Source organism: Tribolium castaneum, chromosome 5 (assembly GCF_031307605.1).
Source record: "Tribolium castaneum strain GA2 chromosome 5, icTriCast1.1, whole genome shotgun sequence".
Taxonomy (NCBI): Eukaryota; Metazoa; Arthropoda; class Insecta; order Coleoptera; family Tenebrionidae; genus Tribolium; species Tribolium castaneum.
In genome coordinates this window covers 3,912,579-3,940,270 of record NC_087398.1, presented here as the reverse complement: position 1 = coordinate 3,940,270, position 27,692 = coordinate 3,912,579, and the positions used below count along the sequence as shown (strand labels likewise).

Sequence of the window (27,692 nt, the reverse complement as noted above, 5' to 3'; positions counted from 1 at the left end):
TGCCATTTTTTTTTGATAACAAAGGTGTGTCCTACTGCGTTTTAAAAAACGGTGGCCTTGACTTAGAAAAGCCCACTGAAGATCGAATTATTTGCATTAAATGTGAGAACGCGAGGCGAACCCTTTGATAATAATGATCGTATCAACAGTTGTGCAATTTTTCGGTTGAAAACTCCAACTCGTGGCGGCTTTTTTTCCCCAACAATGAAACGGTTTAAATTAGTTTTAACGAGGTCTTTGACGCATTTATACAATTTTGATAAGATAAACGTAATCAATATCGTGTGACCGTTATATCATGATTTTTTTAATTTCCTACAAATTCTTGACCCAGCACGAGTCACACTTATTTTTCTGGTTAATCCCCGAATGAATCAATATTCGAGTCCTCAGTTGTCCGTAAAATCACAGCGAGAGCTCCAAATCCTAATTAAATTTCATTTCCGCAGCAGACGCGAATCCCCACGAATGAGAGAGCCTATACACAATCAATTTCCTTATTTTCACCGAATGGAAATTAACTTGACATTCTATTACGAAAATTACAGAAAAATTCTCCGCAATTAAGCGGACGAACTCCCGAGATTATCGCCCTCACACCCTTCACAGTTTTTTACCCCCTTTTAGTCCTCGTCGTTTCTAAAGTCTGAGCCCGAGTATTCGTTAGCGAATTTTAATTTTTAAGAAGTGCCTCGAGGTTTCAGATAGGTCACGCTTCGTATCTTTTTTCTTTATTATTATTTTGAAAAGCTGCACAATTAAGAGAAGCTGAAAAGCGCGCTCAGGACAGGACTCGGCGCAGTTTCGATTTTCCAATACTTACATTAGGTACTGTGTAGCTGTTGTAGTCTTTTGGATTGATGGACTCGGTTTGCTTGTTTTTGAAGGCTCTGTAGTTTTCGCGTAGTTGCTTTCCATACTGAAACAATGCGAAATGAAGAATAGAAAAACGGTTAAAACAGACAAGGTCACAAAGAACATGCAAGACGTCTGTTTTTACAACTTTTTTAAATGTGCTTTTGATGAGCCTCTATTTTAGGATGGACGTGTTTATGGCTGGCAACGTTTTAAAAACGGCGACTAAAAAACCATTTCAGACACGGTGCAAGCTGCACTTGCACTCCCTCTAATAAGAAAACGAATAAAAAAATTGATTGGACTATTAAAAACTAGAACGGAAGTCGTTTCAGTTTTAATTCATGTCCTTTAAAATATCCTCGCCGAATGAAATAAATTAAACCGTGCGAAACTTTCTACTTTACAAAAAAAGGATGAATAGAGGAGTTGGGTTTTTGCTTTGCTCCTGAACTCTGCACTTTTGCTGCATTTATGCAAATCGGAAAAGCAAACTTCTCGAACGTGTTGAACACGAAACCGGGCGATTATAGAAAAATCTCGCGTTATTATTGCCGTTCGATCGAAAAATTGCATCAGGCAGAGTTAATTTATTATAAACAGCAGGATGACGTAACAATAATAAACATTCCCTACACGTGTCGGTTGAAAAATGTGGATAGTGGTAATGAAAGAAAAAATGATTAGAGAGATAGATACCTTGGCAAGCCTCATGGCGGTCAGCCAACAGGACCGTACTCGCTCCGAATCACAAGCTATACACTTCAAATCTGGAGTTTCGTCTTCGGTGTCGACTCCTGAAGGCCTCAAGCAGATGCCCCACTCGGTGGGGGCACGGAACTGGTTCTTTGCGTTGAGTGTCGTGTAAACGTGGTAGTTGGACAGTTCGGCGAAGAAATTCAAGCCGTTGATGTCCGACTCTGAGATCTGGAAACAACCAACGAAAACCTTGACATTACTCCCGTCAATCTTTTAAGCGATAAAACGCGATCCGTCTGCTGGGATTCGGAATCTGAATCGCTCAATTAAAATCGCGCTGATAAGACTTATCAAAAATCGGCGCTTCTCTAAACTGCGTTTCACCGACTCGGCCAATTTCCATAAACATGTCATAACAACGGCAGCAGGTCGAGATGGTTTTTCAAATAAAAATCAAAGTAGCAGAACCTGATTTGAGAATTTTAATAGAGAACCGTACGATCTCTCCTCTGTTGTGTGTGTGTGTGTGTGTGTTACTTCTCAATGCGGAAAAATTGGGTTTTCTTTTTCGGTGCCTTTTCTTGCGGAAAAGGATCGTTGAACTTTCCCGACGAAACAGGGACATCGACTGCCCACCACTTCGAACGTGATGAAAATGTCGCAACGTTCCATGTAATAATAAATAATAAATACGTGTAATTACACGTACAAATTTACATTACAATGCGGTTGCGTTTACGTCGCTATCGAATAGATCCGGACACAATGGACAATTTCTAACTGTACTTCCACAAAACCGGACAATGCGATTACGCTAAGAGGGTGAGAGGCCCCGTAAAATAATTCGTAAAAATGTGCATTAATAAATAAATAGCCACACAAAATCAATGATGGGTCCGCCAAAGGTAATGAATTTTTCAGCATTAGTAATTCATACGTGGTGCTAAAATCGGTTTATCTTATCTTATCGTCAAGTCCGTCCCGAAGGCAATAGCCTCTATATTGGACATTTCGTAATTGGGGCTTAATTAGCAATTTTGTTCCGTTTTCGCGAGGCTAAAGTCAGCCCTTCAATTCCTGCAGCCGCAACCCTTAATTAGCCTAATTCAGACCACTGTGAATGCAGCCGGTGCGTAACACAATTAATTGATTGAAATTCACTCACCAATGATTGTTTTCGATTATGGAAATAATGGCAGTCGACTTTATCACTCGGTCCATTTTCGGTGTTAAAATAACGAAATGAAAAAAAATTATTGCAAGTGTTTGCCGGTGTACTTAGATTCGATACTACTGCTATCTCGACCACATTGCCACTCGTTTGCCGGCGTTCAACTGTTTTCAGGCAGGCGGCTGCCGGTCTCCGGAGTCGGCGGCTTAACAACAAAGACCGAATGTTTCCGAACGGAGCGAAACAGCTGATTGGTCAGCTGTTTGCTACCTGGTAAAATGAGAAATGACTCATATTGATAATAAGCCGTAGCCGATCTTTCTTCACTTGTTTATTTTTTTTACTCTCCGCTTCCTTGATTACGATATTAGCGTTACGGTAGGTAAGGGGATACACACCCCCACCACCGCACCACCACCGCCACCAGAAGTGACGTGAAAAATTCACTACTAATAGTAGCTCAGAACCGAGGATCTGTATCCCAAAGTGTTACAAGATCTCCGGAACAAAGAAACGGAGCGAAAATCACCCCAACGCTAACCGGACTTAAGGACCAACATTTCGGTTGACATCTGCAATCAATAACGAGTCTAATAGCTGTTGCCATTGAACGCAACAGAACGGCTTCCATACATTACGGTAATCGCGAGAAGGCCTTTTATTAGCTCGCCACACCGAAAAAATCACTGCAAAATTACATCATTTATACATATCCCTTTTTAGTGTTTCTATTACGTAAACCAACATTTTGAAAAGTAATTTATTCGAAACAATATGTAAAATTGCAATTTTCATATAAAAATACAGTGGAGTCCGATTATAACGAACTCCGAAATCAGTTTGTTATATCCGAAGATCGCTGTAAATTAAAAAAAGTGTTAGCAGTTATTTTTTCTGTACCTACATATGAAATAAGACGAAATAAATATGTACCTATTGTAAAAAAAACATGAATCCTTTGGGAAACAATAATACGTATACTATGTGAATGTGAACTCACTATACATAAAAATAGCAATGTTACCAAGTTTATATATTTATGGTGAGAATTGTACCGAATTTTACATTTACAGCAGATGTCACTGATTTTTCCATAATTGAATTACAACATTACATGAAAATTAAATTTAACATACAGTATTTAACCAACGTAAGTTTTGTGTTTTTACGTAAATCTTTTTTACTGTGTAGGATTTTTTCCCGTCTCGCGCCTCGTCCATTATTTCCCGATTTAATGCCAACATAAATATTTGATCGCCACTTGGAAAGACTCAAAAACAGTCAAAACGCACTCGAGATGGAGTGTACGTGACTGTCTTGTCGTAATTGCAATTTCTTTACTCTTTTCTCGACTGTTATGACATCGATCTCTTCCCTTCTCGTTAGCGTCGAATTACCGAACAGAGATTAGCGTTATTCGCGAAATATTCCAACAAAAAAAGGTAAATGAACCCGAACAAGGGTGGAGTCTGTTAATTACCGACTGGAAAAAAAGATATTTCACAATTTGACAACCTCCGCCGCTGTTTTAATGTTAAATTTATGGATTTTTAATTAGTACGAGTGCATCGTTACATCCACTCTTGTCGTTTGAATTAGTAATGCAAAACCTTGACTGTTCGCAATGAGCATTAAAAACATTAAATTGTAATGGACTTTTTTTTAATTAAAGGCTACACTTTTCTATTATAGTGTTAACGCCATAACTCCGTCGCGATCTGCACGTTTTCCTATTCATTAACCTTAACTGCTCCACACTTAACGACCAATCCCAAGGAGACAAAAGACTTGGCTGCATTTTATATTTCTGCTCGCGGTTGTTGCATTAAAGACCGCACAGGGGTGCCCCACAATCAACAGCAAGTTTAATTAACACCCCTTTAATCTTCCCGAAAGTTGTTATTGCATGTCGGAAGGGCATTTGTCTTTTTAATTGGTTCCTATCACGAAATCGTGACAATAAAATCCATTTCTGACGCATGTTTCGGGCTTGTTTTTACACTCTCTGACCGAGAATAAATTACGCTGTTTGTGCGCCCCGATTAGTGAGGGACTCCGATGAAAGGGTGATGGGGTTCCGAATCCATTACGCCCACGCTAACGTCCCGTCGTCACCCCTTTAAGTTATGACATTCGCACCGAAAAAAAAAGACAGCCAACGAGAAAAACATTGGACGCGGCGACGATTTCGCGAACTTCGCGGAAAAAAACGTTAGCGTTTCGAATTTTCTAGTTAATTAAGGATTTTTCAGCGGGTTCAAGAGACCCAAAACCAGGCACGTGCGAGGTGACGACACAGCCGGCAAATCGAGACTATCTACGGTTTACTTACTACGTATTTTACAGCGACTTACAAAAAATTTGCCGATTCCCGTTGCCGCATTTCTCAGCCCACTCACACGTTCACAAATTATCACACCCTCAAGTCAATTCCTTGTTAGATAATAAAATAATCGGTGAAACTACGGACCTAAAGTGGCCTCAGATATCGCAATCTCTTTCAAAATCTATCCGAAAGATAACAATTTATTGCAACGAAATTAGTTCAAATTTTGGTTTTCGCGTAAAAGTAAACCGATTTTATTGCTAAAAATCACCGCGAAAGTGTTTTTCATTTTAAAACAAAGGTAATTCGTCGGAAAACCTTTGTGAATTTGTGATACATTTTAAGCCAAGTGGCTTTAAAATGTAAAGTCCTGAAAATTTCGATTAATTTTCGTTGTGGGGAACTACATAAAGTCGCCCCTATTTTCGTAAAGCTCAGCAGACAGTGAAGCGAATCCACTAGCCGACATTAATTCTGACAACTGGTTTAAAAAAAGTCGAAACAATGGCAACTTTATGGCCGTATCTGCGAATTTCGCTCGAATGCATGCGAAATATGCTGGTAGTGTTGCTAATAGAGATTAATGTTGAAAAACCATGTTCTTAATCATGCCATTGTTAATTAATTGATGTTCCGTAAAAAATGAAAAATATTTACACTGTCATTACGGTGTGTTCGATAGTGAAATCGTCCGCAAGTAAATTAATATTTCACTCGAGCCGTTTACTTTCTTCACGAAGAGACACATAATTTAATTAAGTCCCCGTAACGAATTAACAGAATGTCCGTCCGTCTGCTCCAACTTTTAATTTATGTATGAAGTTCTTTGAACTACATTTTCCATGCGTTTGTCTAACTTTACAAAAACTTGCATCAACTATTCTCTTTACGGGCGGCTGTTCCGAGCCGAGATCAATACCGATGATATTCACAGTATCAGCGCTAATCGGGCCGTTGCGATAATTTATCGTTGCAAATGACCGATTAGGTTCGATAGACGAAAAAATTTCGATTTGACAAAACGGTAAGGACACACCAAAATATTTACATACAACAATCGAATGCTTGACCCATTGACCTACACAGATTGACATTTTTTCGACCTTCCAATTTACGACGCACTACAAGACAAGGTGGATGTGTGTGGCGGCATCTCATAATTCAGCAATTTAGTCAAAAACCAGTTTTTAATTGAAATTATAATTCCGCCTGTAAAATAAATTATTTAAGTCGCCGGAATTCCGAAAACTAATTGGACGAAGCGCAATTTGCAAAATTCATTTCCCATAACATTATCGCGAACAATGGCTGCTTTTTCGCCGATTTATTTCTTGGCCCGGGATCAACTCAACAATGTTTATACAATTTTGTATAAATTGTTTGGAAATTGGGGAATAAACATTCGAAATTTTCGGAAAAACTGACCCGCGCAAACAAAGTTCAAGCACGCGCTATTTAAATCGAGGCTTTTTTCGATTGTAGTATAATATTTTACGAAAACAGGATGACGGTTTTGGAATTATTTACCCTTGGCTCAAAAAGGTGTGTACTTTGAATTGTTAAACGGATCTTTTGTGTTACTGCACAGACTTCCTTATTGTGGGTATTAATAAGACGTTTTAATAAGAAACGAAGCAGCTGTTTGTTTTTCGCTACGAAATTAGAATTTTGCGAAAAAAAAAAACGATTCAATCGCGGTTTGAATATTCATACTTTACGCTGTTTTACTTTTTATTTCAGGTAAGGTAGGTCAAGTAGTCAGACGCTCATTTATTACTTGAAATCATTTATTTGAGCAAATGTGAACGTCGCCAGAAAAACTGGAGTTATTTACATTGAAAAAATAGTTGGAAAGGCTGGCTTGCAATCCCGGAATTATAATATTTCTCGGCGGTTGCGTCAGCCATCAGGAGACAGAAATTTTTCTTTATGACGTATATAATCGCCTTATTCTGACATACTTACGCTATATATGCATTACGCTTTCTAATAATAATCCAAACGAGGTTATCTCATTATTGTCATTGCATTCGAAAAAAGAAAAACGGTTAATCGTAAAACGGAAATTGACGTGGAAATTACTGTCGACAGTCCGTGACCTATCGCTACATTACCAACCTTCTTGAAGAAAATGTCAGATTTCTCGTTACCGCGGACACTTTCACCGCAAGGTACGTCCCTAAGAGATCGTCGGCTAGACTAAATTTAATCCAATGGAAAATAAGGCTTTTCCAGCCAGAATTGGTAAAAGTGTACGAGTTTATTAATAACAGGCCTCGAGGAGATCGCGTGCAGGTAATGAGCAGAGCATTAGCAACAATGTCGGATAGCAACAAGACCGTGTGTACAAGGCACCGAGTCAGAAAAGTGCACTTTTCTGCACCCGTTCTTAATCGAATTTGGAACGGACCATTAGGCCGGAATGGGAATTCTTGCAGCACATCCTTCTCGTCAATAACTCGCTCGAAACCAATTAATTTTCATATATCTATGGTAGTGGCATTACGTAATAAACTCATAAATCATTTTCGCTAATCCGTGTAAAACGTTCATTTTGCAATCACCGGTTTGAAAATTCTACTCTCTTTTCATCGTCGAGATCTCGTCTGGATCTAATTAAACAACACATCACGACTTATCCAACCGAATTGGTAAATTAATATGATGGCATCGCGAAAAAACGGCCAGATGATGGATGATGTGAAGCAAGTGGAAATAATTACAACAAAGTACCGACAATTTATGCGTCTTTTGCGATTTTTTCGGCGTAGGTGTCCCACAAATTGTTATTCTTTCCGAATCAAGGTTAGAAGAGGCCCAAATGAAAAGCCAACGTGGGTGCGAGACAAGAATTAATAACAATCAATGTATTTTGCTACAAACATAATGCAGTAATAACACACTGCCAGTTCGTTAACCTTTTGCGTGCGTTCTAATTTGACAAAAGTACCTAACGGCATTGACTTCGCCTTTACACACAACTTCCAAATCGTTCGAATCTGACGTCAAGTGTGGCGAAAATGCGAGGAAAAACGGCCTGATGAAGGAGATGGCCCGTACCAGGCGAAGGCCGAGCTCTAATGGCTCCATTAAAACCAACAAATAAACCTACATGATTGTATTGCTGAAAAAAATGCTATTCCGTGCTGTCTATTATGGTAATGCGACCGACAAAATCAATATGCCGATTGATTATGATTGATACGGCGATGGAAATTATTTCTCATTTTTTCGGAAGGAAAATTTGTCAAGATTAGGTTTCTTTGCTAATAAATTCGACTCCGATTTTTCTATTTTAGAAGCACAGTTCCAGGAAACTCACACAACCAAATATTCGACAAATTGGATTTTTATAATAGTGACAAACCGATTTGTGTTATAATATTCTGGAATGGCCGTTTTCAGTCTATCGTACAATAATACTGTCTATCAATCTGCACCAAGTGAACAATTGAAATGACAGCTGCCAGACGTCGAATAATTAATCATTTTTAACGACTTTTTGAGGATTACCACACAACAAAAAGAGTTACAAAACGGCATACGTCGAAAAAATAACTATTTCGAGCAAATGACCCGAGTTATATCCGTTCGGGCGGAAAGTACGACTTTTTCTTGGTGCTTTTTTAATTTAACGACAGAAAATGAATGAATACAATTAACAAAACACTGTCGTAACTTTCTTTTGTCATTATCGCTTTATGACATTGAATGTTAAGCGTGACATACTAAACATTTTCTCGAGTGATAACGACTTTAAAAAATGTTAACAAATGTCCGTGATTAGTTGCAATAACTTCCTATTAATTAAAATTTTAGAAATGCTGTCAGTTTGAAAAATGAGGCTTGATTAAAACTTGGCATTTTACATACACTTAAACGCAGTGGAATTTGAAGCGTTTTTCCATAAATAAAATAGGTACAAAAACCGGAATACGAATTTTCTCCGTTTGTGTTGTTCCATTCGAGATCATCCGATTAAAGATTCGTCCGGGAAAAAATTCAACGCTTTTGACGGTTTATTTTACACGTTTTCACACTTAATGGAACTCGCCGGAAAAAGAACCTAAATGCCTGATTTGAATACGAATCCGAAAGGACCTGTTAGCAATATCAAGGATTTTGACGAAACATCTGATCTTGTGCTCCCTTTTACCGATAATCACTCACGTCAGACTCTATATCTGGAAGCTTTGAAAAGAAACTCATTATGCGAAGAGAGGATTTTTGTTTTTTTTCCGTCCGTTTCACCTCCAGAAATTGAAAAATATAATTAATGACGAGTTTCCTCGTCGGGAAAAAATTCCCGAAAAAACAATTAGCGCCCGAAAAAACTAATTTTCTTTCGGTATGCCAGATTAAATCTTTTAATTAATCCCGCGGATGACTTTTCGGACTGTCAGTTGTGATTTATCGACTATTTCGCTCAATCTTTGGTCCCGAATTTCCTCCGAATTCGTCGAAAGGTTAATTAATCCGCCGTTTAATGGCTTAAGCTCTTCTACGAAGGCTCGACTTGGCACAGTTTCAGCAATTAAAAGGGCGCGTAGTCTTTTAATTAATCATTTCTTCGAGTTGTTGGACGACATATTCCAACACACGTGTCTTTAATTTGGTGCCCGTTTTTTGGCACACGGCCATTCCAGCGTCGATTCATTCGAAAGCAACAGTAGGTCTATGCACGACAGAATCGATCATTCGAAAGCCCCTAGCAACAACGTTTCCGTCCACGACCTAGGTAATGGTTATGATGACGTTACAAACTGCACTTACCGCTACGTCCAGCTGAGATAATTACAGCAATTTGTGTCGGGATTGATTTTTTACAAATTCGTATCATTGGACTGGGGCCAATTTACAGTTCGAAAAACGGAGACAATCCTGACCTGGCTTTTGTATTAATAACTACATTTGTCACATAGTGCTATATTAATTTAGTCGTACGCACATTGACGAAATTGCCGAGCTGGCACAACACCCATCAGAGATGGGTCACAGTGGCGTAGGACGAAAAATTTGTTTTGGCACGTTTTCAATTATTATTTTCACGCAATTACCTACACCAAGATATTTCGTTTTATGGGTGATTAGGAATCGAAACTTCTATTCAGCAGATTGTTACATGCTTTACAATTAAACTAATTGATAAACTTTTAAAAATAGAAACTTTATCGGCGATCGAATGTAGGTCAATGAATACTGTGATACTAGAAAGATTTTTATTACCCCTAGTTATCAATCGTACCGAGTGTTTCCAAGAACTGATACTAATTTTATCACCCGTCGAAACAAGGAAAAAATGACTCACTTTTTTAACTCTTTAATTTATTCACGAGATTGTGAAATATTACAAAATTCAATACTTATCACGGAATTTATGGATAACGCGCCAAATTAGTTTCTTTGATAACAGGGCTTGACTCACACATCGCCTACTTTTTCTATTGTCACTGAAACAATCACTGGTAACATTGGTGTAATTTTATCGCTTTATTGAGCATTTTTTCCACGAAATTCCAGCTCAATTAGGAGCCTATTCTCGACCTGGCACTGCACCTTGGCTCACCCGGTACATTTTTTCGGTATTTTGAACACGCGTCAGTTTCGTTTTGTTCCGCCACTGGCGTAAAGCAAATTAGTCACATGGTTCTGACATGTGTAATTTCCATACGCCTATTATGCCTCCATCCATCTAACTAAAACCGAAATGGAACAATAATAATCGGGAAATTCTATTTATCATTGTCAATTAATTAGTTGAGGCATTTAATCTGGTGAAAATTCTCTCGGGGAAAAAACTTGCATAACGTTAAGTGCTCCGACACATAAAACACGATTATGTATCCATTTCGAGTCGTGTTAAAACTAGGTCCTTGGCGACGGCTTAAATCCGGATTTAGTCGCGAATAATCCTTTATCCGGTCATTCGTTCATTATTGTTTTCGTAGATAACGGCCAGATCGACGAAAGCCGTTAAAAAGTCCTCGAATAGGGCGAAGGGCGAGAGGGTGGCCGGTGTAAAATCCACCCTCCGCCATTCGAAGGACCATCCACGTTTCCGGTAAACAGATCGATAGGATTGTTCCCACAGAAAATACCCACAGTTGGACAAAGCTTTTGTTCTTCGAGACCCGATAAAACAATAGAAAAAATTACGTATGTGGTTTGGCTTTTTAATAAACTTGTTATTGTTTGTTGCCAGTAGAAAAATACAAGACAGAGTAATTTCTCCGTCTTTGGAGACCAAATCCCCAAAAAGCTATCTTGGATCCGATCCAATCAAAGTGTTTTTAAACTCCGGTCCGATATCGGAAAGTTCACGCTGGAAGTCAAAAGGGAGGAGTAAGTTCGCGTCAGTCGATCCGGGTTTCCGGACTCTTCCAGGTATTATTCTTGGCCACCGAAAACATGTTATTCTTCTCGGAGCGTTCCGTTGGAAAATTTATTACTCTCACCAAGCGGAACATTGATTTTACAATTTCCAAACATTTTTCTCTTTAATCGCATCATAAAAAAGCCACCCGTCCGGGCGATCATTTTAATTACGTCTTGTCCTGTCATAAACATCGATAACTGTCACTGACAAATTTCTTGCGCGCGAAGGGAAGCGGGGACGACGAATTGAATTTTATTTACACCGACGAAACGAAACTGTTTCTGGCATATGGACAAATAGAGAGAAGATCGGAAAAAATCCCGTTTAAATCCCACTATCGTAAACACAATTTGACGACGACGATGGAGGGTGAGGACGTGTCTTTCGACTCGAAATTGTTGTTGAAACGTTGATTGCGTAATAAAAGCCACCCCCGGAAGGCGAAACAACTTTTCGGAATTTCCACCGCTTTAATTAAATCGGCGGTTTGAGAGTTATTAACAAGAAATGACGATGTGCAGGGAGGATTACTTCTCTATTTAGGGAAAAGGTCGACGGCAACTCACTCTCAACGACCCACCTCTTTCAAAAATTGAATTTTTCATTACCTCAACGTCGGAAAAAATCATTTTTAGAAAAGATGCTTTTATCTCTCATCAGCACTAGCCCTATCAGTAGACACTTTATGTGTAATACCTACGTATCTAGGAATGTTCGTAGTTGTTATGGTTTTATGACACCTAAATGTGTTTTTAAATTAAAATGAGTTTCCACAAATTTTTCCACAAATCAGGAAAGAGTGCGACTTACACGTTATCAATTGTCGCATCGTAGTTTTGTGACACAACACATGCACACCTTAATAACAAAAAATATCGAACCAATAAAATTTGGTAGCTTTGGAAATGTCTTTATCTAGCGATAGCTCTGTGCCGCCTAAACTTTGACCAAAAAATAATTGTTAAAACAACTAAAAATAACACATTTTAATGCCGTGATGTATTAAAAAAATATAATCCGCATTTAATTATTAAACGAAAAATATAGTCCTGGTAACTTTTTTCAGGTTTTCAGGTAGAAAAAGTAAAAGTAAAAAAGTCAGGACTCAAAATATTTTGTTGTAAGTGGCCCAGGGGCACTAAATATCTTAGGACGGCCCTGCATGAGCGTCGCATAATCAAGAATTGAAATAAAGCAGTCCCAAGTGACACCCCTTTTCCAAAATGGCGTCGGCGACTTCTTCTCTAGCAGTTAAGATAAAGGCGCTGTCGTAAAATCCAACAACTAGCAAATTTTATGATTCTCGCTCGTAAACCGTCCATAATGGCCGATGTTTCATTGCGATTGCATCATCCCGGGGCTTGATTTTTGATCGAATGCAAGCCGATCCTTGCTGAAAATCCTTTGTCAATTCCTTCAGTTTATTAACCCCTCGTGCGGTGTAAAAGCCAAGACCGTTTCGACCATTCCTTCGAGTGCATAATAATTAATTCCGTGGCTCGGGCCGGCAATAAAACGCATGCCAATGAGACTGGATGGATGGATGGATGGATGGATTTCGCAAGTGTGCAATTACGTGTGTATGTTTTATTACCGGCGATTTTCTATTCTACGTGATGCCCTCGATAACGATCTTCGCCGTTGGTTTGCCGCGAACAATGACGAGAGACGACACTTGCAGATACGAAAAATTACGAATAATTACCGCACATGCTTGGAAAAACAAATAAACGAAAAAAAGAGTAATGTTTACTCGTGTTTCTTGGCGAAATTAAATAAACTCGGACGTTCTCTCGATAAAATAATAATAAAACTACCCTGGAATAACAGCAATAAAATTAATATCACAACAAACAGAGCCGAAAGAAATCACAAGTCGGCTTATAAATAGAACGAATCCGAGTTTTTCACTAATTAAATTTTCTATATTTGCTCGGCAAATAGGTGATTTAAAACCACTTTGCTTATACAAATTAACAAGATAAATTTTAGCAACAGACTTTGCCCTTTGCTCAGCTTCGTTGCACGTGGACGTGACAATTTTCCGCCGTCCCGTTCCCGCGTGACGCCACTGCGTTTATCGATCAAATCCAACATATTTGTTTATGTTATTAGCAATAAGGGTGTGATGTTTGTTTAATGTAACGCACATCAACTAAAAAAATCACTCTTGTTTATAAATTAACACGATCAAAGGAACATGAATTGCGTTATACATCGCCGACGAGAAGAATATATTATTATTAGGGAGAGAAATTGTTCCCGAGACCAGATTGAAAGTGAAATTTACAAAGTGAATATTTATAAGCCTATTAACTCGAAATAATTGACGATGAATGTATTATACGCAAAATCGCGTTCCAAACTTCGTACGATTTAATTAAAATTAATTGTAGCGACTAAACCGATAATTATACACATGGACGGACACGAAATTGTAACGACACACACACAATGAAGGAAAAAATTCGAGGAAAACGACAATTACGCAATAATGAATATTAATTGGACCAAATGTTAGAAAAAGAAAGGTTAATATGCCGGAAACGTTGAATAATAACGCCGCTATTTCACGGATAGTGGCAACCAACCAACGTGATTCTGGTTCAAAAAACATGCCATTTTTCCCATTTTGTTCTTTGTCACCCCTTTAGATTCACTGCAGGCGCTCATAGTGTGTACGCAGCATTATCAGCTTATCACCGTTGCAACATCGATCCACCGCCTTCGAGGTTAATAAACTAGTTGCAGTCATTTGTTCGAACCGAAGGCCAATAAATTCAGATTAAAATTTCGACTCCATGATTCAGTTCCAAATCCGATCTTAATTTAGCCAACTTCCGAAAAAATCCCACAAGTTCACCTCGTTATGTAATGGAGACATTCGAAATCCTTTGACCTTGCGCTATGGCAAAAAATCTTCGGCACCCACAATCGATCGTTTCGAATTAATCTAACATTATCCTCGCCACGGGGGCACCCCATTGTTGACACAAAATACGGTTTTTTAGCATTGGCCAATCTTTGGTCGCATGTCGAATCTTCATTAATCAATTTTTAATGCAATAAATTACGAAATTGTGTGTGCGTTCGTGCACGATGCATTTGTTTGTCGAAAAATAAAACTTGACCCCAAAAATACAACTGCCCATAATTCCCAATTTCGGAAGTTTAGGTGTGTAATTTCAGACCCACGATTGACATTTGAATAAAATAATAGGATATTACGCAAGGTGAGTTGCGTGTTAATTGCCCGACAACTCAACTATGATTTTTGAGTACTTGCCGGTCATTTCGTTACATCAGTCAAGAGCTGTTTCGCTTTCGGAGAAATTGTGTAAAAAATGGTGCATTCGCTTTCTAATCTACTCATCAAAACCGTCGACAAATTGACAGAACAAGTTCAAGATTCTCGGTCGGTTTGCGATCCGTGTCACTCCTATTAAAGATTCTCTCTTGATTTTTTCGTCGTGTTGCTAACGAAAAATTATTAAAGTGTTAAATTAAATTATCTCGCGAGTCAGTGGAGCGTGTCTCTTCCTCGCGATACAATCGTCATTACCATTTCATTAAACGTCTGTTTCAAAGTGTATACTCGGTAACCACATAAGTGATTATAATAAATGAAAGAATAATTGAACCGTAAAAACCTTGAACGAAATTACGACACGACGAAAAAAATTCTTACAAAAGAGAAAAGAATTATAGGTTTTTGACGGCTCGATAATGCAGCAGCAAAACCGTATTACTCACTAACCTTGGTTACAGCGCTTAGGAACAGGTGTTTGTAAAGAAAAATTGTTAGACTCACCGAAGTTTCCCTGATTTTCGCAGCCCTCAGGAATTTCGCCAACACTTGGATCTTGTACGAGAGATAGAGCTTCTTTTCACGGAGTAACAGAAAGGCCTTACCCCAGGCCTGTTTCTGTTGATCTTTAATCCACACTTGCGAAAAAACCACCGGCGATTTTCCTTCTTGTAACACGAGATTCTGCAAGGTTAAAAGAATTATTTCATTACAAAATGTTACTTTGAAGCACTTTGCGATACCGTAATTACAGGCAATTATTCTTCAATTGTTGGATTTTTTCGCAATTAATTTTGTTCGATCGCAGCGAAAAAAGCGAGTAATTTTTATGCCGTTCGAGTGTATAATTAGATGATAAAAAGTGAAAATATTTGCATAGTTGACTCACTATACCTATTCATCGTGCTACAAGTGCTGTAACTCTAATGACAAAACTAAATCATTTTGCCACCTCAAGGATGAAATTTTAATCCGCGAGTTCCTACAATTTACACTTTATTCAAATTTTAATATTTGGCCTTCGAAACGTTACACGATCACAGTCGTAAAACACGGCAACCGTTAGAGAACATCAAACTTCGTTATTTCAATCACAAATCTCCAAAAAACGGGTTTCGATATACGGAAGTCGGAGAGGGAACGTCACAAATAATTTTTCTAAAGACAGGATATGAGATAAGTGCTGTCAAGTCGTTGAAATATTTTACAAGAAGTGGAAGCACTAGAGCGGATGCCAAGAAACAAAGCCCAGCATCCGGCCTTTTACAAATTTTGAAAAAAAAATTAAACAGTTGACCTAGAGCCGCCCCTGGAAATTCAATTCCGTCCCAATCGCGCGAACGGAAGGCCCGATTCGATTCGAAAACGCAAAAAATCAAATTTACGGGGCGTAAATCAGGTCAGGTTTAGGGAAATTTTTTGCTGCTCATTTCTTCGACGACTTTGGTTTCTTCTTCACGCTCCAGCGACATGAATTATCGGCGTTGTTTACAGTGTTAAAATTTCGTTGGGTGTTACAATACGCGAAAAGGATGAACAAGATAAGAGAAGGAAAAAAATTAGGCGGCCAACAGTACGGAAAATTATATGGTTCGCCTAGAACTTTTCTCTCTCTCGCTCTCGACGGACCGGTAATAGCTTTTTGTATAGAGGTGTGTGGGTTCTCAGTATTGGCCACATTTTGCTTTTGATTATGCTAATTGCGCTCACAATCGAGTTATATCATGGTTTAAGGATAGTGCGTAATGATGTTGCTACACACCGAGTTGAACGAACTCTTTTCTTTGCCGTTTCAAGGACCGAAAAATCACTTTCATAATGTCAAAATCTTCACTCGATTAGCAGTAATTTGTGACAACAATAACTCATTCCACGTAATAATTAAACCAAGACAACAAAAAATGTAGGCACAAATCATTAACACGAATAGAAATTTTGAAAAACTGAGTCCATCAATCGACCATGAATGGTGCAACCGGTAACGCGACTTTTATTTTTCATGGTCAACTAGGGCGATGAATTTTCTTCATATCTTTCTATGTAAGAATTTATAAGCTTCCGCAGTTTTAAATCGAAATTTATCAAGCAAGTAGATAAATTAAATTTATGGTAATCAATGCAAGATGAAAAGTTTTATCTGCCAAGCTAATAAAAGCCATCGAAAAACACTTCCTTTCAAAGGTGAAAAAAACGGGTGGTCATTAGCGGAAAATATCGCTCGGAATAATATCGTGTTATTTTTAACCATTAATCATGTTGTAAGTTGTCGAAGCCATTGTTCACTAAGAGAAAACAATTCACTTATTAAAGATTATCAAAGAAAAAACACACCACTTGAAAATTTCAATCCCGATGCGAAGATAAAACCTCCGAAAACGTTTCTCATTTTAATTAGTTTTGTGTAGAACAAAACACAAACTGTAACGCGTTAAACAATGCATCATTTACTTGATGGACGCTTCGCTTCACTCAACAAACCCGCTCTGGAAAAAGTCATTTAACATACACTCACCTGGAGGTAGTTTTCGTTGAAGTTTGTGAGATGAGGGAAGTCTTCTTTGGTGACGTTTAACATATCGGAGGGGAAGAACTGCTAACAAAGTAAATTTCGTAAATATTAAAAACTTTCGACGCATCGAAAATAGGCCGTAGAAAGGAAGAGTTGATAAATTATCATAATCATGTAAATATTAATGAATGAAGTCGGGAGCCATGAAATGTTATAATAAATTGTTATTTATGGCGTCCTCCTGTCAGACACCAGATAATATATCACTTCGATATTGAGAAAGAATTTTTCAAATTAAATTATTGCCAAGGTTCGTGCCAGAACATCGTAACTCATTGAAACAATAACAAAATTAAAGCCGAAATTCCCTTTGTTCTAAATGTCTTACAACTCAAACACAAATTGTTTGGTTTTAATACAGACACTAAAAAATGTAAACAAACAAACAATTTATTTTGGTATTTATTACACATTAATTTCCAACAATTAAATTTTTTCATAGATTACAGAAGACATAGGTATGCAAACACATAAACACCATTATGTTAGTGTCATCTGTGTCAAAATTCGTAAAGGCCGATAAGTAAAATTACAGGTCACTGTAGTAACACGGCGCCATCTGTTTTCGAGTAGTAGGACTTTGCAGGTTCCTTACTAAACACAACGTTAGTTCACTTTACACGAGACGCGTGGCGCCACATAGGCCACAAGTTGAAACGCCAATATAATCAGATCTTATCACATATTTAACAATACCATATTAAAATCGCCTATTTTTAGTAAATAAAAATAAAGCTCACGTGTATAGTTTAATATTGTCTCATTATTTATTTTCAGCCACCCTATTTTATGTTACAGCTGAATCCAAAATTAATTAAGTAGTGTATAGACACCAATTTGGTATTTTAAATAATAATTTTAAAAATTATTCAGAAGTGAAAACTAATTTGTATTTTTTTATTGAATATTCTTTAATTGCCACCTCATAACGGTATATTTTTAAATAATAATTGCGCCAATTTAAGATCGATTAAATTTGTTCCCTGTTATCATCTCGGCCATTAGCCTTAATAAAGGGTCATGTAAAAAGTGTGGACGTCAGTGGGCAAGAAGCAAAAAATTGTTCAAGTTCAAGAACGCGACGAAAAGTCAGTCAAAACAAATCAAAATTTTGCTAAATCATTTCCGACATAATTTCATTCCAAAGTGAAATTTTTAAAACGGTGACGTCAATTCGATAATAAAACCCTTGTTGTTTGTAACAATTTCGTCGTCGAAAACAGAATTTTTCCACGTCCCATAAACTAGGACTGACAAACATAAATTCGAGTGTTGCACCCGAATTCCACTCGTCAAAAACAAACATCGGTGCGAAACCGCAACCGAGATAATAATTTATATTTATACACCGGCTTAAATCAACACCCGGCCCAAAATAATCAATTTTTTCGGAAAAACCCTCGACAAACAGCCGGAGACCACCCTGGATGTGAGTAATACACTTACTTGTGGATTGTGGAAGAACTCGTATTTCCTGTAGTCTTTTCTGAAAACGTATCTAAATTGGGCGTGCCTCGAATACCCCCTCATATCTCTCGACGCTTCGAGAACGTATTCGTGATCTTCGAACGAACGCTCTGAAAAAATAATACAAGAAAATTTTTACACTGCGATAAAGCTCTGAAATTTATCGTTTAATCAGCGCCGAGACAATTAAGGAAACCTCCGAAACTCGAGCCCGGATTGACCAATAAAATCCGGAGTAATCTCGCAACGTAACAGGTGTCACTATTGACGATTTGATAAGATCGCCTTTGGGATCGGGACAAAAAGGTCGCCGAAATGGGTCATTGGGACAATCGACGTTCGGGTGGGTACGTGTGCACCGATGGCGTGGGTTAAATTCGATTTAACCCAAAGGTCAATCGGGTAATTATTGCACACTGCAGAGGAGTAACCTTCAAATTGTGATCGGCTGAGCGAAAAAATCAAATCAGTTTAGATTGAAACTGATGAATATTAACTGTTACCAATTGTCAGTGGTTAAAAAAAGGTCAACGGTTAATTAAAACAAAAACACACAAAAAATTGCGACACGGCCCGGCCTAATCAATTTTTGTTTGGAGAGCTAGCGCTTATCGGATAGCACCGAAATCACAACGTGAAAAAATGTCGAAAACAAAAACATATCTTGTTTACAAAATAACCGTATTTACTCGTGTGAAATGATTCTTTTTCTTAGTAATTATTTTGCAAAAAGCGACACTAATTACGTTTTTAACGAATTAAAATTTTAATTAAACGTTATTAACTAATCAAAGTTTTTTAATTAATAGCGGTGTTTGTTTAGAATATGATAACAATAATTCGCTAAACGCATTAGCAGGAAATTGTTTAAGTGCATTCAAACATCCGAGGATAAAGTTTCTGAATTATTAATTTTTTTATCACCATTTGCAAAAACTACTGCAATCGCAAAGCCAAATAATGCAAAATAATTCAAAAAACAAGGTTAAAAGCGGTATTCACTACTCGTAAAACCTCTTCAATTTGACCATAATCACGTGTAATTCGACTTGCCATCGTGTCACAGTTCGAAACATTTTTCTTTTTTGGTTTATTCTAAATTAACTATACTTTTCATTTATGCTGCTCAAAAAATACCATGTTAATTTTCCGCGATGCGAATATTCAATCAAATATAAATAAACCGTCGTTTAAAAATAATTTACTTCGGCTTTCCGTGAGATATTTTTTCAGAAAAACATCTCCCCTTATCAAAAAAGCGGTGACCTGAGGCGCCAGTTATTTGTTGCATACAAAGTCACATTTTTCTTCTCTCATCGGCAAAGTATAAAATTTCCATCGCGGCAAATCCCAGCTTACAAACTCTCGCGATCGGAAATCCATCTTTGTAAAATTCAAATATGTAAATATTTTTAATCCTCTCCCTCTCATCGTTTGAATATCAACCAGCAATCCCATCATCATCAAATAACCCTCTGCATCTCTAAAATTCCAGTCATGTTCTTGAACTAATTCCGCATCTTCTAGTTATACATTGTATATGCACGATGATGCATCCTGGGCGCATTTGCAACCCGATCGAGACGACACAACTCAGACGATTCTTCCCGTCATAACAATTTTAGTAATGCGTAATTCGAAACGAACGACATTCGCAAGCACATTATTTCCTCGCCGCCGCCTCATGCCAGATTTAAAACATTTTGAAACGTGAAACTTTCAACGACCGTCTGCTGCGCATCACAACAAACCGTCTAGTCTGCATCGTGACACACACCGACGATTTTAATCGAAAAAAGAACGCACTACAACAAAAATCAATTTTATTGTCTTGTTTTCGTTTTCACGCAAAATATTTCGATTTTATCTCCATTCCATCACTTTTACGAGCCCGCGTGTGCTATAAAAACCGCCCATATTGCATGCTGACCTGTCAATTATTGCGCGATATTGGGCCGATCGTAAAAAATCACTGCACGCACTTTTTTGCCCGATTTGGCGGTTTTCCCGAACTCAAAAATGTGCCCTCCTCGAATAATTATGCTCTCTCCGAAATTGACGTTTATTACATGGAAAAGGGTCAAGATTTGGCCTCTTTTCCTTGCCAGATTCTCTGATTTACCGACTAAATGGAAATTGAGGGGTGGACACGCAGCCATTTTTCCATGACAAGGATGAGATATAAAAGGAGCTGCCGAGTGTATTTGTTCCTATTACATTTAATTTACAAAGAAACCATATGGAGACGTAACCACCCCTTGGTGGAAAAACCCGGAATTTCCGCCACCACGCACGAAAAATAACAGACACGTGCCATACAAAAATAAACCTTCTGATTGGAAACGTGAACTTGTGCTTTCGAAAAGGTCAACTTTACAAAACTTATATAAAAATCCATTTCACCAGCAGCCCGACAATTGAGTAAAAATACAAAAAAAAACCGTAATCATTTTTATCAAATCGATATTTTCGTAGCCAAAATCAGGGCGATCGAGCGATAAAGTCCGCCCGATATAGTCACCATCTGTTGTTATTTGTCAAAGAATCCTCGGTATCATATTATTACTTAAATCACTCGTAAATAACGTTATTTTGAACATTGTTGACGTTTTTAATTTAAGCTTTTATGACATTCACGCAGGAAATCATTTCATTAAACATTCCGACGCGCTTAATTTAGACAAACGAGGCGATTTCGGGAAACTCCATTCACTTTGTTGCATCTTTATTAGCATTTTAAAACGTGAATTGAATAATAAAATTGGGACTTTAACCGAAATTCAAGACGCGTGACGAAATCTACGATAAAAAAAATCCAACGCAATTTGTTTTATCAAACGATGACCACACGAAAATAATAAATGGCGCCGCTACGAAAAAGAATATTTTTACCTACATTTACCGGCCGACTCCCCGGAGTTTGTTTGGTTCCGGCGGCGTCAACATCATGTTTATTGCATTTTCGTTATGAAAAATACAACCGAGGTCAAGGGAAAGATGTCACTGTCGCGGGAAAGACCGAAAAGCGAATTTTTATTTACTACAAACTTGACGAAAAACGTCAAAAGAAGGTCAAGGATTGTAAATCGTCAACAGGAAAAAACCGACAACTTTTATCTCGGCATGAATGTTTCAATGAATTTTTCCACCCCGCTTACGACCCTTTTTAACACCTCCAGCGACTTGACCTTCGACACTTACCTCCGGGGGTGGATTATAAATTCATGAGTGACACAGTACGGCTTTTTAAACTGAGTCAATTAATTATTACGCAGATGAGTTGTTTATTTCAATTTTTGCTCAATAATAATAGATCGGAGTTTCGGGAGCCTTGAGACTTCTCTCCTTGATTACACAAAAAATTGTGGCAAATATTTAATTTGATAAAACCTCAAATAATAAATGAGATTTTTTCGTGTAAAATGCAGGTAAACATCCTATTAATAGCAACACGAATTCTGGTAACTCTCATCTAAAATGCTAATCGATGCAAAACCATCTCGACTTGCATTTTTCCAGGAATGATGCTGCGTTTTTAAGAAAAAATAACCGGATTTTTCTAGATAAAAGAAATAATTTATAGTAGATAGGTGAATCAGGTGTTGTCACACTTGTACTTTTCCTTCCTTTAATCGTATTTTTTTTCTAATCAAACCCGTCGAAATAACAAGTTTCATTTAACTGCGATTCTACGCAAAATAATTAGAATGTAATGGAATCCGAACAATTTCGTTAAGTATTCGCACTTCCCGTTTGAGCGAAATTACGTTGGGGAGGTTACCAAAGCATGAAGATAATTAAAAACGCCCTTGAAACATAAAACCAAGTCTAACTTTAACTTGCGAAGGGCATTTTCCCGAATTTTTGCGGTCATTGGACGCCGAGACAGTGACTCATGGCCAGGAAGCGACAAATCGACTCCAAGAATCTTCCGGAAGCGCCAATCGACAAACTAAGCGGTTCCTTAGCAAACCTCGTACTTTTCAGCCCTCTCAAAAATGACATTAATCAGTTAAACGAAGCATAAATTCGTATGATAATTGCTCATAATAAATGACTTGTTTGTTCCGTAAACGAATTTCCTGTTATTAAATATCGTATTTAATTAAACGAGACACCCGTGTGTGTGTGTTGTGTGGATTTCTTTTCGGGGCCGCTCTATTTATAATTCCAGAGGCACACACGAATGCCTTTTAATCATGTTATTGCCAAGTAACGTGCTATTCAAATTCCTCCTCATAAACAGTAAATATTTTCCGACCTAACGAAGCGACTGTTCCAGGTTCAGACCCACACATGGGCGACAGTAAAAACCATGAATGAGAATGCAACCGACACACAATGTCGTAAAACCGATTTTGTTTAGATGACTTGAACCTACGCCTCCCACCCACCCACGGAGGCGGCAGCCGGCGTCCATCGACAGGTTTCGATTTGCAGTTCCCAACAAGGAACGTTTCCTGGATCTTCGAGTGCAGCTGCTGCCACCCACCACACTTTTCCAACCGGATTCGACCTCGCCCGGAATTTTTCACAATGCATTTTTGTGCGAAACACAATTTAAGTCGCGAAAAATCGACCCGAGCCCGGCTTATCCTTATAAATAGCCCACTTTTACTTCTTCCCTTTTATGTCGTCGTCGCATTTAATTTATTTAATTTTTATCGGCAATAAAAATCAAGACAAATCGATTTCGAGCCGAAAGCGAACTCTCTCCGATATCTTCCCGGTGTTTTAATTCACGACATTGCATCGGCAAATGGCCGTCTTGCCTGCCGGCTGCCATTTTGCCGAGGTTAATGAGCTTTTGAATGTAATAAACAAGTTACGATTATGTGTACGGCTCGTCCATCAACGTTTTCTCATTGTTTCGGCTTCTTAAGGATGACGATTTTTTTTGTTCGTCTTTATTTTTAGCCTTCGCATAAATAACAGCGTTATTTGTCGGTTTTGACGTAGGTCGTGTTTACCACGGACTGGTTCTCGCATAAACAAGAACTGGAAGTTGCGTTTACTCACCTAAACCGTATTCCACCCAATGTTCGACAATGCTCCAATTGACACTTTTTGACACGCGATTTTTGAGGGCAAGAAGTTGGCACAAGTCGCTCGCACACAGATTTCGCTCGACGATGACGGTCTGGAAACTGCCGTCGTCGTTGTAAAAGACCATTTCCTCCTAAACCAATCAATTAAACCCTCGTTATTAAAATCAATCACGACGAATACCTCTTTTTCATTTGTCGCATTATCCTTATCTTCTGATACGATTTGATAATCGAGGAAATTCTCATTGAGGCGTTCGTAGCCGGACGCTTCCACACACACACACTTCATCCTCGGAAAGCGGCACCAGTCTGAAACAAGGAACAAATTTAATATCAAACTTTGTGATCAAGTTTTCATTTCTCAAGTTATTAGTTTTTCCAGCTTGTGACATTTGGAAAATTGTATCATTAATTTCCTGTCATCAATGAGGACGACAATAGTAAGTTTTCATTGATAAGAAGCCGTCCGATTTTTCTCTCGGGAGGTTATCACTTTTAAAAAAACTCTAATCATGGTCTTGCCTTCCGATTTGCGTCACGTCTGACGTCAGAAGGGTTAAACCTAACGGAAAATTCGTTTTTTTCCTCGATTACTCACAGATACTTTTCAGCATTTTGAACATGGGGGTGGTCACTGTCGTGGTTAACTTTTTAGTCGCAAGCAAGCCACTTTTTGTCATTCCATGCCGCACTGAAAACTCCAACTGAATTCGATATCCACTACTCATTTGAAAGATTTATCAGAAGCGTGCTTACGAAACGCAATAATTTTTTTAAATGCTGATTATTATTTCAACTGCGATAATATTACTACTATAAAAACAATAAGTAATGGTCAACGCAATCGTAATGTGTTGCAAACAAAAAACATAAATAAACACAGCGGTGTCATCAAAATTTTTCGAAAAATTTTAATTGATGATGAAGCCGTCCCTGAATGCGACTTAATCGCTTGTTATTGAATCGTCCCACCATGTCGGGACAATTGTTAAAGATGACTAATGTTAAACTGTCAATTGTGTTTTATTTATAAGGATATGGGACCTCACAAACAATCCCCGATTTGATTAACTCTAATTAAATCAAAAACTAGTGCGAAATTGCACCAACACCTGCGCTTGCAACAATTTATCATTTCCGCCCTCCGTTCGATCAATTAGAAAAGAGAAAACGCTAAAAATAATAGCTCAGAAATGTCACCATAAATAATAACGCGAAAACATAAACACAACATCGGCAGTGATGAATTAGTACATTATTTCATCACTAACTGTTACGTGCTGAATTTTTGCGACATTACTCGGCACGATTCCAAAGGACGCTCCTGAAAAGGACGACGATAAATTTCCGGACCTCCTACGACGCGCCTTTCACCCGGAGGAAAATATCTCAACTTTTCGGGAACCGGAAATCGGGACTGTGATCGATCGGGATGTAATTGTCCCCCTTTTTCGACTTATCGCACGTGTTTTTATCGCGGCAAAATTAATTCGCGCCGCTTAATGAGCCCTTATCTTTATTTGCCGTTTTGAAGTGTTTTGAAACCACCTTTTAGCAAAGATCAGTCTCTAATGAAAACTAATCGACTTTCCCCTTCGCTGCGTCCCTCGCACATTGTGCTTTAAAAACGTCGAAAATCCGTTAACGGCGTACGCAAATTCATTCATTGTTTATACCAGTACGTGAGTTGTGACCTCGCGAGACCCGGAATATTGCACGCTACTCGCTCACGAGAAAGAAACTCGTTAATTCCGAGTCTCATGCAAGACATGTAAGCGATCACGCCATCATATCGAGCCCGAGAAAAACTGGTAAACATAAGATGGGCGTCGATTGCGTGTGTCAAGCCAACGAATGGTATTTTTCTCTGCTTCTTCGTCTTTTCTCTTGTCGTATATCCATTTACGGATCCTTCGAGGAAATCAGCTAGACGACCGTTTCGACGAATCTATTTCTGGTTGGCGAAACGGCCGGACCCGCATTGCTAGACGAAGACGTCGTGTGTGGAACGCCGACAAAGGAATCGCGGGTCAAAAGGAAAATGCCAACGAAAAAATAAAAGGGGGATCGGTCGCCGGTGACGGTTTGTTGAACTCGAGAGACGGCAGACGACCAGCTTTGGGACATTTTTGTCAAGACGATTTTCAGTTTGCGAATCGAGGAACTGCTATCTTTTTCAACCAACTTGTTCAGTTTTTTGTGGAAAACAAACTTTTTTAAACTTCTGATCAAAAGCACTTCAAAACACCATGTAATCGACAAACCCACGCAGGTAAACAATAATTAACTAATTCACCCTCTATCACTTTTGTTATCTTTTTGTTAATGGAAGCAACTGTTAAAGAGCCCACTGTTTAACTTTGCTCATTTTTAATTGAGTCACTGTTACCGGGTGTCTAAGAATGATCTCCTCTTCGAAAACAAATGGAATTTCCTGTTTGTCCGGCAAGAGCGGCAAAAACAAATCCAACGCGATCCGTGACGTCAAAAATTAATAAATCCGACCACAGAAAATGCGAAAAAACCTAATTACTTAAACATGAGTCAAACATCGTAACTGAAAAAGTAGTTATTGTTATGAGCGTGTAATAAACGTTCACAGCATTATTACACGAACTGCTCGATTAATTCAATAACGGACATCCACACGCACAATAACAATAGTTGGTCTCTGCTCATGAATGAAAAAACTTTCGTAAAGATTCCTGGGGTTCTTTAGCGAAAATGGCTGCCCATTAACCGGCGACGTGAAAGGCTATTTTTCGAGTCGCCAGTGTTAATTAAATACGACCTGGGGGCCTCGCGACGTTGCATCATCCGTTCATTCATGTCCGACTTAATTTATGTTTTTCAATTGGCGCAAGCATTTCACAGTTTGGCAGATCGGTGGCGTTCGATTTTTTCGTAATTTCTTTGTGTACAAGCAACACTTTGTTTGAAGGAGCAAAGTGTGTCGCTCTAATAAAATTGCACAACGCGTGCACTGTAAACATGTTAATAACAAAATGATCGGATCGGTTCTTGTGAAACGATATTTTAACAATGTTATTAGGTGCGACGCCGACGAAACATCCAATTTCCAACTTTCAAGGTGATTTTTACGATGCATTATGCAGCGAGACACAATTTTCCCATCTGATTTTGCCGAACAAGGTTACGATGGCAAGGACATATTTGCTTATCACTTGCGTAATTTCCTGGTTTTGGAGTATTCGCGGAATGCATTTGATGTCCGAAAGGGGAAAAAAATAATACCGCGAATTCGATGACGGTATCACATTAGTTATAATTCCAATAACAGATGTTTTGAATGCATCAACCGCATTGCAGCACAAACTTTTTCCAAGCGATTATGGAAATTTGTTCGTGGGAGATTGGATGATTTTCTAAAATCTTGCCAAATTTGGACAAGTTATTACTTTTTAACGTGGTTGTAAAATTCTTTCTTGGAAGAGAGAAAACGTAACTGGCAACATTTGTGGTCCGAAACGAAAAACATATTTCGGACGGGAACTCAAAGTGAATTAAGTTTTAAGTGGATTAAATTTGGCACCCGACACAATCCGCGAACTTTAAATTATTCTGGTACAAAGAATTTATAATAAATAATAAATTTGTAGCAAAATAGGATTTCGAGGTAGAACGCACAAAATTTGATTGATTTTTTTTCTAACCTTGCAGGATGACAGTTCAATCAGAACTTGGCAAATTTGTTTTTCAAGCGTTCCACATTAGCAATTTCTCACAACGAAAATATTTACATTTTTACGTAATTTATGTGTGTAATATACGGAAACACATTATTTTCTTGTTGTCATTTAATACCTAAGTACTGTTTATGTGTTTATACCGAGGTTTTACGTCTCGCATAGTC

The 27,692-nt window shown here is 38.2% G+C and overlaps 1 protein-coding gene across 4 annotated transcripts in view; it reads right to left on the bottom strand.

Moving 5' to 3' along the window:
- The window catches only part of LOC657107 (growth factor receptor-bound protein 14), a 42,030-nt gene that overhangs the window by 5,814 nt on the left and 8,524 nt on the right, over positions 1–27,692 (bottom strand). For 2 of the 4 annotated variants that reach the window (XM_008195791.2, XM_015980403.2), the window contains exons 2-8: positions 24,000–24,127; positions 23,790–23,949; positions 18,750–18,880; positions 17,247–17,327; positions 15,239–15,418; positions 1,555–1,782; positions 824–919 (exon numbers count right to left, since the gene is read on the bottom strand). In XM_008195791.2, the coding sequence (XP_008194013.1) occupies positions 824–919; positions 1,555–1,782; positions 15,239–15,418; positions 17,247–17,327; positions 18,750–18,880; positions 23,790–23,949; positions 24,000–24,127 (1,004 nt within the window). Of the gene's footprint in view, positions 1–823; positions 920–1,554; positions 1,783–15,238; positions 15,419–17,246; positions 17,328–18,749; positions 18,881–23,789; positions 23,950–23,999; positions 24,128–24,416; positions 24,555–27,692 lie in introns of those variants that run through there. The other 2 variants (XM_008195789.3, XM_008195788.3) reach the window with 2 other exon arrangements.